Source organism: Cygnus atratus, chromosome 3, assembly GCF_013377495.2.
Source record: "Cygnus atratus isolate AKBS03 ecotype Queensland, Australia chromosome 3, CAtr_DNAZoo_HiC_assembly, whole genome shotgun sequence".
In the NCBI taxonomy this organism is placed as follows: domain Eukaryota; kingdom Metazoa; phylum Chordata; class Aves; order Anseriformes; family Anatidae; genus Cygnus; species Cygnus atratus.
In genome coordinates, this window is record NC_066364.1 from 91,333,554 (window position 1) to 91,348,846 (window position 15,293).

The 15,293-nt window shown below is 36.6% G+C and overlaps 1 protein-coding gene across 4 annotated transcripts in view; it reads left to right on the top strand.

The window, feature by feature from the left end:
• The window catches only part of BABAM2 (BRISC and BRCA1 A complex member 2), a 170,027-nt gene that overhangs the window by 122,670 nt on the left and 32,064 nt on the right, over nt 1-15,293 (top strand). For all 4 annotated transcript variants that reach the window (XR_004780991.2, XM_035561828.2, XM_035561817.2 and 1 more), the window contains 3 exons: nt 5,113-5,212; nt 7,180-7,250; nt 8,724-8,806. Coding sequence is in view for 3 of the 4 variants with exons in the window: in XM_035561828.2 (XP_035417721.1) it covers nt 5,113-5,212; nt 7,180-7,250; nt 8,724-8,806 (254 nt within the window). In the remaining variant the exon portion in view is untranslated. The remainder of the gene's footprint in view (nt 1-5,112; nt 5,213-7,179; nt 7,251-8,723; nt 8,807-15,293) is intronic.

Here is a 15,293-nt window from a genome sequence, read left to right on the forward strand (position 1 = left end):
TCCTTGTAAAAGAAAGGGCTATAGTCTATAGAGTCTAAAGTCTACCTTCCATCACTAGTAAGTAGATATGACATGTTTTAACATTGGCCACACTGAGAGAAAAGCTCTTAGTTATTTTGAACCAGTATAAAAAGTCTTCCCGTGCAGAGGCAAGTTTTTTGTGTATTTATATTTTCAAAGCTAGGCAAATCTTCAACTGTATGGTTCATATCCATTGCAGTTGTCATTTTCTTATTTTATTTGTAGAAAGAATACACTGGATTATAAACATCGAGTGCAATCAGTATTATGTACCACTTTGTTCTGAAATAAATCTATTTAATATGTTAACACTGTATGCAGGAATATACTTCTTATGATTCTAGACCTCCTTCACAAATGCATGGTTTTTAGTCTTTCCCCTCTTGGAGCGAAAATAAATACCATTGTGCCAGATATCTCCTTTTCAGAGCCTGAAAAATTTCCTTAGATGTTCTGCTGGTTGTGATACGTCTTTCACAGAAAAGCTTATGGAATTTTGGGCACAGAGAATGGTAACAGATAAAAGCCATTAGAGCAAAACATATGGAGAGTATGAAATGTGTATGGGTGCTTATCTGCAGTACCATAACCTGTGTCAGCACATAACTTTATAAACTGTGATACTGGTATTCTTGCAGGACCCTGCAAGATGTAAGGAATAGTCTGAAATAATCCTTATTTTCAGACTCAGCTCAAAATGTCCTGGTGATGTACTTGCATGCATTTTTCTGCTCCAAGAAAAGGGGCAGCAAAATGGATTGCAGGGAAGAGATGAAGGAAAGGAGTTTAGGGGAGCTTGACAGGTCCAAGAGATTATGGGGGAGAGTTGCAGGGAAGGGGTAGGCTAGGGATGGGAGTAGGAGCATATTCCATCATGCCTTTAAGTCTGCATTGCCTAACCACTAACTTTTCTGAGCTTGGGACTTAGAAGCAATTTTTGTCTTCCCATGTAGGTGACCTTTTTAAGGAAGGGGAACTAAATGGTTCTTTACAGCTAAATACTCAGGAACGAGAACAGTCACTTCTGTAAACCTGTGAAATAATGCTATGTCTTCTTATCTTTTTTCAAGGATCATTTCTTGAGAAAGACAGTTTAATGTAATTATAAGCTATCAACAAATGGAAAAGAATTTTGCATTTTAAATGCGGGCTTGAATAAATAGATCCATTGAGAGACAGACAGAGCAATTCACTTGGAATGCACAAGTCAACAGCAGAAATGTAAACATACTCCAGCTACGCTATCTGTTCTTGCATTTCAGTATGTCTCAGAACAAAACTGCTATTAATGTAGGCTGACTGCTGCTCTTGTTGAATTCGGTATGGAGTCCATCACAAAATCCTGTTTAATTCACTGAAGGTGGATCAGAATCACATTGCATCTGACACTGGAAACCCGAGAAAGCAGGAACTTGCTGCAATGGAGTCTCTGGTCTGTCAGATGTATGAGGATGTACGAAGATGTACAGATCAGATGTACAAAGTTGGTTTGCAGAGCTCAGTAGGTTTAGCATAGCAGCAAGTGAATAAAATGACAAGGCCAACAGATCTTTGTCTCTGCCTTCCAACATGTTCATGCATCCTTATCTCATAGATAGGTAGATCTATCATGTATTTATCTTCATCCGGTACCAGTCCTAATGAAATAGCATCCACTAAGACAGTTGCTTAAAAATGATAGTAAATTATAGGAAGTCAGAATCAGAATTCTGGCCTTTAAAAAGTACCAGGTTACTGGGGGGGGGGGGGGGGGGGCGGGGGGGAGGGTGGTGGAAGTAAATATCAAACAATTCTGTTTGGTTGTTCTGAAACTAGACTTACTCTGGCAGCTGTAGAGGAGCAATATTAATTACTTGTGTTTAAAAACAAAGTAATTTGTTCTTCATAACTCTTGATGTTTTTTCGGTCATCTTGATAAAATGAATGTTATGAAACCTGATACTGAAGTTGTTTTTATTCTTGGGTATAAAAATGTGTTTTATTTGTGGGAAGTGTGTATGACAGTGATACGAAGAAGGAAAGCTTAATCACAGACTATGTAAGATTTATCCTCTAAGAGGCTCTGCTATCTGAAAAGTAGGTCTGAAGTGCAGGAATCTTTAGTTTGCACTGGTGGAATCTTTTGGCAAACAATGCCCTTGACTCTAAAAGGCATCTAACGACATTTTTTTCTTATATTCTTTCTTTTGACTAGGCTTGAGGAACATTAAATACTGAGCTACGCTTGCCTGTTTTTCTTTATTTTACATATTTCCTTGCACATATTGCAGCTGCTTATTATTTGACATTAAGTCACTTCTTTCTTCAGATGCAGGTTTATTATAAGGTCATGAGAAGGATAGCCTCTTGCTGTGCCTCACACTTGAGGTACTGAAGGTGTGTCCCTTTGACATGGCACAGACATGGTCAAATCCAATACCGAGCAGTAGCTTCCTTACGTGTTCAAACATAAAAGATAAACATCAGCCTCATAAGGCAGTTGAAGCTTAATTATTAAGTGTTTATAGAAAGTTTTGCGATTGTCAGAGGCAAGGTCCTGTGCAAATGCAGTATTTTATTAAAGTATTTAATAAGCAAATTCTCTGACCCAATAGAGGGAACAAAGATGCCTGTCCACTCTTAATTTTCCCTACCCATAATTATTTCTACAGAACACAAATTACATTTTGTACAGCTTTATTCTGTTTTCAGAGGATAATTATACTAGAAATTCCAGCCTTCTTTCTGTGTAGGGTTCTCTTTCTCAGAAGCCACACCTAGTAGCAGTCTGTTTTTCATTTAAGGGTTGAATCCCTGTTTATGTCAACATGTTTTTGTAAACTGACTACTTTCAGAATATGGGTGCAGGTAAAATGGGAGGCCTATAGTCACAAATCAATAATTCAGTCTTGAAGATGTATTGGAACCTGGTGATAGAGGGTTTTGGATTTTATTTGCGTGTGAAATCTGGTAGAAATTTCTTCTAATTTCATGCCTGCTGTTGTAATCAAGAGAGGAGCCTGTAATTTCTTCTGTAGTCATCTGAGCATCTCCAATGGAATCTCGGCTCAGAGGGGGAGCTTGGACATGGTTGCAAATGAAACGAGGCAGGATGCAAAATGGACAGTACCATTTGCTCTGTGTATGAGATTGGAGTCTCCTATGGACATACTCAATAAACTCAAAGCTAGCATCTTAAAGTAAGGTTCACAGTCCCCAGGTAATATATCAGGAGGGACAAGTCTGTTGTTCTCCAACATAAAAGACTGATGGACCCATTATGCTTTCAGTTTCCTAAGAGCAAACAACCCTTTCAGATGTATTCTAATTTCTTAATAATCTAGTAGTTATGCTTTGCTGTTTTTGACATCTGCAAGCAGCAAAATTACATTCCCATGTGAGTACTTTTTGTAAGGGAATAGCAGCAAGGAAACTGAATTTAAAAAAAAAATCCCATTCAAGTCTGACTTCTGCTAGAAAAGTGTTTGTTTTTTTTTCGTGTAGCTGTGGTGTACTCAAGGCTTTTTTCTTTCATCATTGCATATGCAAAATCCAGACCTGCAGAACTGTTCCATGTGGTGAACAGTCTGCTGAACCCAGACTGTTTTGCCTGAGTAGCAGATTTCCATATACCTCATTACAAGTTTTATTTATTTAGGCTCTGTTCCTTCAAAGGGATGTATGATTGCAGACCTTTATACCTACCAAAGTGATACGTTATCAAGTACTGAGGAAAATAGAAGGGCAGGTCCCACTGGAGAACAAGAGCCTTGTTTTGCAGAGAAGATCCTTGTTTCCAGCCAGTTTAATCTTTCATGGAAGCAGCATGTAAACAGAAGGCCACAAAGTAATTTAGCGTTTGAAGCTTTTTAATTGTACCCAACAAGGTTCTGGATTTTTAGTGCATGATGTAAGCCACAGTGCATAATGGAAATTCATATCCCTTTTGATTGGTAAAAGACTATAAGAAAGATTTAGGTCAGTACTGCTAAAAGAAAGTACCATGGACTTTAGCTGGTTGTTGCCTTATGCAACGCAATTTAAATAAAAAGTGCTAGATATTTGCACGCTGAAGGAGCTTAGATCCTCAGCAATAGCAGGCGTGCTTCAGTTTTCCATCCTATGACAAAGGCAACTAATTGAGCAGTGTAAATGCATCTTTGAAATAATCTTATTTCTGTGGATCTCTGTCATCAGATTTCCAGTTGGTATATTGTATATGAATAAAGAACATCTTTGTTCCCATTGCTTCTCTTGGGGGATGAACAAAACCATAGAATCATATAATATAACCATAAAACAATTTAGGTTGGAGAGAACTTACAGAGGTTAGTTGGGCCAACTCCTTCCTCAGAACAGGACCAGTTTAGATAGGTTGCTCATGGCAGTCGTTCAGCCAAGCTTTGAGCACCTTGAAGATGGAGATTCCTGAGGCCCTCGGGGCCCCTCTTCCACTCTTTGGTTATTTCCTAATAGTTAACCAGACCTTCCTTTGTTTTCAACATGTCTGCGTTGCCTTTCATCCTATCACTGTGCACTTCTGAGAAGATTTTCTCTGTCTTCTCTTTGTTTTCCATTACACACTTGAAGACATCGGTATGCCTTCAATTAGCTTAACATCTGTCTTGTATTGGAGGGGCCAAAAACTGGAATAAATGGCATGACTGACGTTGTGTCTGGACATCTATTACTCGTCAGTCCAACTTATTGCGTTTGTTCTTAGCTGTTCTGACTGAAGGTGGCTTTTTCAGTATTTCAAGACCCAAAATCGTCTCATGCAGCTATAGCAAGGTATCTTAACTGCAGTGTGATACATCTGATTGAAGAGGGTTAAGAAATGTAACTGTTTATAATGAAAAAACCTATTTCCTTATACAATGCTTTGTGTTAGTGATATTCTTGATTAAAGGTGTTGAATTACAATGGATAGTGGTATAACCTGGTTTTATAGATGGTATCGCTTAATGCTTTTTATATCACCACAGCATAAAATGCATTTCCTCATTATAGTCCTCTGTCTTTAAATTTAGGGCAAGAGGCCAGTGTAAAAATCGCTTTCAAATCCCAGGAACTGCGCATATGATGTACTTCTAAATTAACTTCTCTTTCTAGTGCACTTGGAGGATCATCTGCCCTTCACATCCCAGCCTTTCCTGGTGGAGGTTGTCTTATTGACTACGTACCCCAAGTATGCCAGCTACTAACAAACAAGGTAAATAACTAAAGAGAACTCAACTTCCCTTTCCCTTATGTGTTGTACTGTTTACAGTAACACACTGTAGTGTTTCTGTAGACGTCATTTTTCTTCTGCCAGGTAGTTCAAGCAGAACATATTTGACATGAACTATACAATGGATAACTTCTTGATAAGAGTTGAGCACCTAAGCAACGTGTTGAAGATAATGAATTTGTTAAATAAATCAGCATGTTTGGGATCAGATCTTGGGGTGGGATTTCTTGTGATATGCTACAGCTCAGGATAAAATGCCGTTGTATTATACATTGCATTGTAACATAAAATTTAGCTATTAAATACGAATGTGTAGTTTGCATATTATTTTTCTAGTCAGAAGAATCAAAGTTCTCATACCATAGTCATCACTGTAGATTTTGAATGCCTTAGAGAGGATTCAGTGATTTTTCTTCTCATCCAAATGAACAGAATTAGCTGTCTACTTGGATATTCATACACTAATAGCTACTTAAGGTTGCATGTACTGAAAAGGTTATGTTCTGGCTAGCTTAGTGTTTGAACAAAAAAGACTGAGTACAATATTTTGAAAGCTTCTCCATTTTTTGTGTAATTTTCAATAAACAGCTTATGGGTTAACATCTAGGAATCTGTTCATTACAGACTTCCTATCTATATTTCCACATGATTTTTACCTTTGTCCAAATGAGGAAAATAATTTTATCTTTTAAAAGTTCTTCAAAAAGTTTTTCCTTAACTTACCGCAATCTATCTTTGGAATTGTTTTTGTTGTGTTTTTGTTTGTTAAAATTACTTCTGTTTTTAAAATCTGCAAGTACACAGGACTGTTTTTATCCTTTTTTTAAATAAACTCCATTAAGCAAACTTATTGTAGGTTTTCCTTTTCCCAAAATAACATTTCAGATCCCGCACAAAGCCTTCAAAATAATCATAGTTTTTTATAAAATGAAATAAGCCTCAATATAAACAGAATAATATAAGGGGTACAAGATAGCTCACAGCAATGATTGTATCAGGGTCTCTTAAAAAATTTAGGAAAGCATTTGCCAGCCAAGGCATTCTAATATTGCCATGGTCAATAAAAATATTCTTTCTATTCTTTGCCTTTTTGGTAAGGAAAGAAAGACTTTTAAAGCATTACTTTTTCATTCTGGAAGGCAAAGGGATTTGCATAAGGCATCACGTATGGAACCATAGTGTAGCTTCTTCAAGTAACCAGTTGTAAACTAGGTGCTCTTTCAGCCTGGCAACATAGCGTTGTTTCTGTCATGGGTCAAACACTGTTCACGCTATTCTGCTAAGTAATCCCATTCAAATCAATAAGAAAACATACGTGATGCAAGGAGAATTTTGCCTATAGTTTTCCAAGTTTAGCATTGTTAGATTTTGTCTGTGCCAGGATGGAAGCCTTTCAAAACCTAGAATGCCTCAGAAATTGATACTTGCAATTGAGTAGGTGGCTCCCTGAGTCAGCATGAAACCACTGAAAGAGTTTAGTGTTAAGATTTTCTTGGAGGTACAGTCTTCAGAAAACACCCAAGATCCATTGTGAAATTATTTGTATTTTTTTATAAACTGAATTTGATTTTGACACTTAGCCATCTGTCACATCAGGTAATTATGTTTTGCCTAGCGCAGCTTCATGCTTAAACTTCAGCAAGGCAAGGTCGTGCATTTTTCTTCACTCTACCTTGTGTACTTGAACAGTGCTTCAGTATATTGTGAAATACTAAGTTTTATTTGGAAGTGAGTAAAGAAATTTCTTTACAAGATTTTCTGTGTGCCAGCATCCACTCTTCTTTTAAAGGCATTTTAGGTTTCTTTAGGAAAATCATGCAAATTAAATGTAAGGATTCAGATTCAGAACCATGTAAATCTTCGTTAACAAGGAATAAATTACAAATAAGCAGCATTATTTTTTTTAATGTTTTTATAGCTATTGATTTCTTCCTTTTTTTTTTTTTGAGGTACAATACGTTATTCAGGGATACCATAAGAGAAGAGAGTACATCGCAGCCTTCCTGAGTCACTTTGGAACGTAAGTTTTCTGTTGATGCGTTGTTTTATGAAGCATCGTGAAAGTGTTATTCTCTGCACGTGGTCTTTGGTTTTGTAACTGATACCCAGATGAAATCTGGTCATTTCTGCAGAATGATGTATATAGATTTGCCCTCCAGGGAAATACTGGAATGAAGTTCAGTGCTCAGTGCATGTTGCTGATCTGATTTTACTCAGAAAACAGCTGATTACGGGAAAAGGACAGTAGGGATTTTCTCCCTGTGCAAAAGAAATGTGCTTGTTGCTGAATATAGGGGTCATACAGTAATAGGCGGTGACATAAGTGGGAGGATGGGAAAGTGGGGTACGGTTCCAAGCCATGCAGTAGCCAGAAACCACTGCTTGACATAAAGGCAAGACTGGGAGACCAGGTGCTCCCACCATGGAGCTATAGCGTGTCTCATGAGAGAAAGGGCTTTCAGTCGTCTTGAATTCCTGCAGTTCAGAGGTCCGTGGACTGACGTGATGAGACAAGTGATTGATAAATCAATGAATCTGGGGTGTTTTAGCACTGTGAAAGGTAGGCACTTCGTCCTTCCACCTAAATTCTGGCTTGAACAGAAGTCCAGGAGCTGATGTGACAGCAAGTGCCTGATCAGCAGTGCTTTGCCTCATTGTAAGGAGGGGATTTTTGCTTCTGTGTGGTGATTCCAAATGACATGAATATTTAGGAGCTTTTCAAATCTCCAGTCTCTCAAGTGAGGGTAGGAAGACAAGTGGTTTTTAGTATGTACCCAAATTTTATACAACTGTAGATAGATAACAGCGACTTGATTTGGACATGTGAGTAGACAGAGATGATGTAGGCTTAATCCATATGAAAGCTTGTTTTTTTTTCTTCTGAGAATTATTTGATCCAAACTACAGTACAGAAATGGACCAGGTATGCCTCTGATTTTATTTCACTCGTGACATGGTTCACGAGTCCTGATACTGCTTCAGACTTAGAAAATGCCTTCTTTTGGTGGTTGAGACTTTTAATGTCTACACGACAGGCATTATATATATATATATATATATATATATTTTATACTGTCGTGCTGTGATTCTTTATATGTACTCTCTTTAATTTTCAAATTTAAACTTTTCTCAGCCTGTACAGTTTCAATTTTACTATGTCCATTAATAGTGTATTAATAAATTCTCTTAAACTGAATAACATGCAGGGATTTTGTGTGTGTAAAGTTATTGTCAATTTAGATGCGTTACCAGGTCTCATTTTATTCTAAAATATATTTATGAATATGGCCTTTATTTGGGTAAGAATCTCCAGTACCAGAGCATAAATTTAGCTAGAAAATTGTAATTGTTAATAAATAAAACAAGTATTGGAACCTTCTGAACAAATGAAAAAACACCAAACCCTGTAATCCCAGATTTATATATATCTTATTCAGTATTAGTATGAATGCTAGATAAAAATTGTATTCTGTTTTGTATTTCTTGTTGATAGCGGCGTGGTGGAATATGATGCAGAAGGCTTCACAAAGCTTACTCTGTTGCTGATGTGGAAAGATTTTTGCTTCCTCGTTCACAGTGAGTAACTTTTTGCCTCAGGCACAAATGTCTATCCTCTTGAAGATACGAGTTCAAAAGGGAAAAAGTACAATTACAGGAAAAAATTTTAAAGTTTTAGCTATTTTTACCCAACGCTTAATGTATTTTTGATGTGACCATGGCACTTTGAAAACGCAAAGTCCTGATCGTACTTGGAGAAAGAGGGAGGATCCACATTCATGAGGTGTACTGCTGGCCTTACAGAGCACCAAAAGCATTCCAGGAAGATGTGCTGGTAACTTGACTTAAGGTTGAGCTCACAGGTGTAACTCCTTCTGACCAAAATGTCAATAACCTGTCAGTAATGAGGACCAATACTGTACATAAGCTGGGAATACCTAAAATCTTGTGTAACTGTCAGGAATTACTGAAATGATGGTGATAGTAATGACACTTCAGTGTAGGGAAAATACATTATAAAAGAAAAATAACAAGATATCGTGGTTAAGAGCCAAAACTTACTCCTAGAATGAAACTCTTCTAGATTAAATGCCCAGTAGTTTGATGCAGTATGTGGCTAGATTATTATTTGAAATCTTTTGATCAAGTTTGTATCACTTTCAAAAAGATGTTTATAATTAAATATATAGGAATTACTTTATGGAGAAAAATTTACTTTGCTTTACGGTGAGTATGGCTCTGTTACTGCATTATACATGGTAACCAGAAATTATTATTTTTCCTTATAAGGTGGGGTTCATTGGTATAAAAGATTTTTTCTTGTGGGGAAATTCAGTCATCTTATACTTTTTTTTATTAATATGCTTCTTGTCTTTTTTTTTTTAATTACTATATAGTCTGAGCAGCTGCAACGGTGGTGTTTGTTAACACTTTAGCTTTGCGGTATTTCAGTTTACATTGGTTGTGATTGTGGGCTAGCTTTTCATGTGGAAAACTAATGATGTCTGAAAGACATCTGAGTTTATCCAGGTCTTTTAAAGCAAGATGTAGGAATTGACATTGTTAAGAGAAATCCTTCACTTTGTGTTGTATTGGAGATCATTACAATTGGTCTCATTTATGCCTTTCTCTTTATCACATAAAATTTCTAGGCATCAAAGAATTCTGATTGTAAGTGGTCTAGAAACAGCAAACATGAAATTAAAAGAACTCCATTATATTAATATGATTTACATGGGGGGAAACACAAAATAAAACTTGATGTAGTTGGAAAAATTGTCCTTATAAGATCTTTACTTACTCTTCAACTACATAGTATGCTGTGGATCTGATTTTTGCCTTGGGACAATATAACCTAAATGTTGAATCAGTTAGATTTCAGAGTAATCAAAATTCAAATTTCTGTTAAATAACAGAGTAAGTTTTAACTGTGAAGTAATATTCAGAGTGCTCAATTTAACTGGCATGAAAGCTACAATTATAACTGAATAGTTTATCACTATGCATTAACCCTGTGGCCTTAGAAATCATACAGTGGCTTAGCTGTGTAAGTCATTGCATCACTTGCTTGCTGAACAATCCACTGCAAAAACATTTATGTTCCATGCACTAAAGGATATTGCAATGAAAGGACTGAAACCTGCACTTCATTTCCTGAGTGAAGTAATGTAGGCTTTCATCTCTTAACCACTGACATAACTATGTATATTATGGTTGAATATTTAGCAAGTGTCTAATAAAATGTCTGGGAGAGATAGCCGTAAGATGAAAACTGTTCTACCTTTTATATTTACTGTACTGTGTAGCGGAAGTGTTCAGAGAGAAATAAATAGGTCAGTATACAGCAAGTACTGTGGCAAATCAAATGAAAGGAACCATAGTAAATTTTACTGGCATCTTATTTTTTGTTAAAGTTTTAGGTTTAATTGAGGTTGTAAGATGTATAAACCCTACAGTGAATTGTATTTCCTTTAAAAGATGCATCCAGATCTTTCAAAAATAACTTTGTTTGGTGATTTTTGCCAATATGGTCATTCAAAGTTACAAACGTACTTGGAAACTAGGAAGTAAAACACACTAGAAATGAAATCATTCAGAGCAGTTCTACTGAGTAAACCTAGTTAAAGAAAAGGAGGAGAGAAACTGGAAAATCATTCTGGAGTGCAAAAAGACCAATAACCTTAAAACAGCTTCACTTGCTAAAAAAATACAGATTTGTGCAGATTATGGAATGAACAGTGAAGTCTGTCCATTATACATTAAAACACTACTGTCTAATGGCCAACTTAATCACTAGATTAATGTAGCTGCTAAAGTTGGTATATTAGATCAAAGAGTGGTGAAATGAACTGTTGTTTTAGTGGTTTACTTGTAAGAACTAAGTGCTTTCAAATATATGACAGCAGAAATGAATGTTCAGAGAAGTTCGTGCCTCCACATGGAAGAGGAAATCATTAATCAGGCTTTATGCTTTTGATATTGATATCTGTTTTGAGTAAGCCTCAGAATGAAGCTTTGTAAGTAAATGTCAATGTACTGCTGATTTCTTTCTCTAGTTATTTATAAGTCAGCTATGATTAGTTTCTGGAGGTAGATATTTCTTCATACATATTCCTGCATCCATTCTGCGTATTTATACTGTATCTAAATGCAAGTCACATCTGTGCGTAATTAAGGAGTCTTATTGGTATGGACACAAGAGTAAGACGCCAAACCAATATGTATGTAGACTTCTCAAAGATTTATTTTTATCTTATGAGATTTTTAGGTTATCGGCACAAAAAGCATTGACAGAAGTTGAAACAATTGCAATAGCAAACGAAACTTCTTGTCTTAGTGGTTATTTGTTTAAGATGTCTTGAAAAGTACAGATATTAAACTAAATAGTTTTTGTTTCTTTGAGCAATATGTTGGGGGATGGAGAATGTTGGAAACTGCCAGTGTTTGTATCTTAAGTTCGTATGCGACCTCAGACCTAGCTGAAGTTGGTGGGAACACTTGCTGCCACTGATCTTGGCTAACTTTAAAGGATTGCAGCTTCTGTACTGGGTAATACCAGTGACCTGTTAGGTTCACAAAGCTGGTCAAATGAAAGGTAAAAGTCTAATTAAGAAGCTTTCTTGCCATGAGAGTGCTAACTGAAGTAGTGTTTTGTACACCCTCGTAGCTGTCTGTGCACTTCTGCAGTGACCTCTCTCAGAGAATACAACAGAAATAGGGAGCATCTCAGCTGGAATGAGGATTTTCTCTAGGGAGGGAGAAGCCATCTTAAGGCCTAGAGCATTAATTGGGTTATGGAAGGTTGTACTGTGAGTATCAGGCTGTGGACAGACACCCTGTTCTGTATTCGCTGTTTTGGGAGAAGTCATCAGTGCCAGCTTCTGATGCATTCCTGGTTGGTTATTGCTATCTGCAGACGTGTGTCAGCAGAGCAGCTTGTGCCAGTGCAGTTGAGACAAAATGGGCTCAGCTTATATGGTGGGCCGAGCTAAATAATTGGGGTTTCCTCACATAAGCTTTCTTTGGATTTGGATTAGCATATCTGTTCACAGCCTAAGAAAGTAAACAGGAGGCAGATTGAAGAGTGAAGAGGAAGAATTTTTGGTAGCCATCATTGTGAAATGGAGCTTGGGAGAGGAAAAAAAACATTGGGAAAGAGTGCTAGTAGCTGCAAGACAGGTTTATAGTACACTGCAAAGAAAGTGCAGTTTATGCCAGTAGTGTTCAGAGAAAGAGGAATGTATGCCCACTCCCTGTAAATACACAAAATTGCATTGAAGAAGTAAGTAATTTATTCTATCAGTTCCCTCTCCAAGCAGAAATAACTCAGTAGGCTTCAGATACCATTTTAATCACTCAGTAGAGCAACAATAATCCTTAGAATTTAGATAAGTGTTAATTTTTCAGGCAGCTGGTGTAGTTTAAGATGATACTGCCCTTTAAACAAGATGGTCCCTCTCCTGGATAGTCAACAGAACAGGGCTAGTGAGCATTCATCAGCCCCTTCATCTATTCCTCCAGCAGCTGTTTAAATAAACAAGTTAGATTTTGTGGTAGTAAATGGCTAGTAAGGAGGTTTGATAAAGTCTTAAATGGAAGATGTTTCCTAAATGAGCGTGTTTCTGATCACTTACTGTTTGCTATGAGGGTTTAGGAGAGCTTATGTGACATGGCAAAAGTATTTTCTTTCATCTAAGATCTTACTGTTCTTTTTGAAATCGCTTCTGCAGATTCTTATTTGAAAAATCACATGCCTGACACAGTAACTCCCTAGTCACTGAGATAATAAAAATGTTTAAGAAATACTTGTTTATCTGAGCAATTTGAAACCCAGAACCGAAGACTGTTCTCTGTAAACATTCCTCTAAATCTGCTTGTAGTTTTGGCCTTAGAGCCCTCTCGTTGTGTAGGACTTACAGGTCTTGGTAAATGTAAATATCACTACAATAATACAAATGGTAAATGTAAAAGTAGCTAGTGTTTGTTGTTTTGATATAGTGTTTAATGCAGTTGGAACGTGCTCAATGACTCCTGTGTGCTGCTAGAGTATGAATAATCATTTGAGTGGGTTTGGTAGTTCCTGAGAATTATTTTTTTTTCTTTTTTTCTGTCATGTAAGACTTGCTCACATAGCTTTTGGAAGCTGAAAGGAAGATAGTCTGTAAGAGTTGCTCCTCTTCATCAATATCAGTGCATGGCAGTGATCACAATTAATACTTAAAATTCAGGAAAAGTAATCCGTGGAGGGAATAAAGATTGCATTGGCTCCGCTTCTTCAGGGAAGTTAGTCTGATTGTGAAAGAGAAGCCTCTTCAAGAAAAGGTATGGGAAAATAAACTGTTGTTTGCCCCAGCTGTTTTCTGAGGAAGGAGCAAGTGTTGAGTGGAATATTTCATTAAATAGCTTCTACATGTTTTGATGGCTTTGTGAGCTTTTATGTAATTGAAGTGCTTACTATATAGTGCTTTTATTATATTCTTCTCATTGTTCCATAGGTGAAAAAATGACTCTGTGAAAACTTAGGGAGAAGGAAAAAAGAGAGAACATGACAAATAAGATACAGGGAAATGGAGTAACATCTGGTAGTTTCAGGAAAGCAAGATGGCTCAGCAGAGATGTCAAGCATAACAAAATAAACGTTTCAGGAGTCAGTAAGAGAAATTCAATACTGATCAAAAAAAAAAAGTCAGAAGTCTGCAAAGATCATAGGGATTTCATTTCTTTCTTAAATGAGAAACTGAAGATTAACGAAGTCCCAGTGATGCAAACCTGGCTGGTTAGAAGTCAAAAGCCATTCTAATGTTATGCTTGAGAGTAATTTTTTGTCTGTTCGCTACGTGTCTCTCATGAGACAATTTTTTCCTGTGACTCCCAGTGCTTCTAGTGAATAACAGTATTTCTTTGAATCTGGTCTTGAAAGTTCCTGAGCGCATCATTCTGTCTACAGCAAAATACTCCCTAAGCTGAGGGAGGGTCTCTTCAGAACTTTGTACATTGTTTGCCAACAAAATAAAGCATTCTGTGACGTTCTCTGTGTAGTGAGGTGTGTATCACTTAACTGAATTCAAAGAAAGTTGCAGATCCCCTGCAGAGCTGTGGATTGGGCAGTGTGATGGAAAAGTATCCCGAGTCACGAGCACACAGTTCTACACTTAACTAGGCATAGTCAGGGGCTAATCCCAGAGCTGCGTTGCAGCATTTGGTAAATTAATTAACCTTTTGCTGATCATTTTTTTCCTTTTTTTTTTTTCTACAGGGCACTGCCAACTAGTTTTAGTTTGAAATTTTTATTGAAAGCTGATAATTTAATGTTTGTTATTAAGAGTACTCTAAACATCATGTTCCTTTGATTCCATCTGGGGTATTTACTTTTGCATGAGCTGAACGAGCATTTTTGTATTTGGGTATTCATAATCAAAGCAAGTTAACCTGAAAACAGAGGTGGTCTTTTCTTCTTTCCCTGTTTTTCTGTATTCGTTTTGTAATCACTATAAATTAGTTTTAGGTTCATATTTTAAAATCTGCTAAAAAAAAAAAGGAAAAGTGGTGAAAAGGATGTTTCATAAATTGGTATGACAGAAGCAAACAGGAAACAACTAAATTGGGTTGTACAGGTATTTTATGGTGGCCTGTTACATGGGTGGAGTGCAAAAGTATTTTTAAATGTCACTTTGCTGTGGATAGTATCTTTTTAATTTCTGAGAAACACATATATCTGACATACCTTTCAAACAGTAATGTATTGCTATAGGCACTAATTGATGTTTTTCCAGGAACTGCAAGTACTTTAACAAATGGACTGAAAGGTTTTGTAATAAATTCTTTCAAATTGCATTGTTCTAAAAAGTGAAATATTGCTTATTCTTATCTAGTAGATCTATCTAGAGTACTACTACATATCTAAGTATGTGGCAGACAACTAATAAAGTCTTACAAGAGATACCTGAGATAGGGAAGTGATATAATCCTCTTTTATACACTCAATTTTGGGAAAAAAAGTAATTAGGTCACAAAAAGTCATTGACAGAGCTGGGACTTGAGTACAGATCTTGGTACTTTTTCTTCT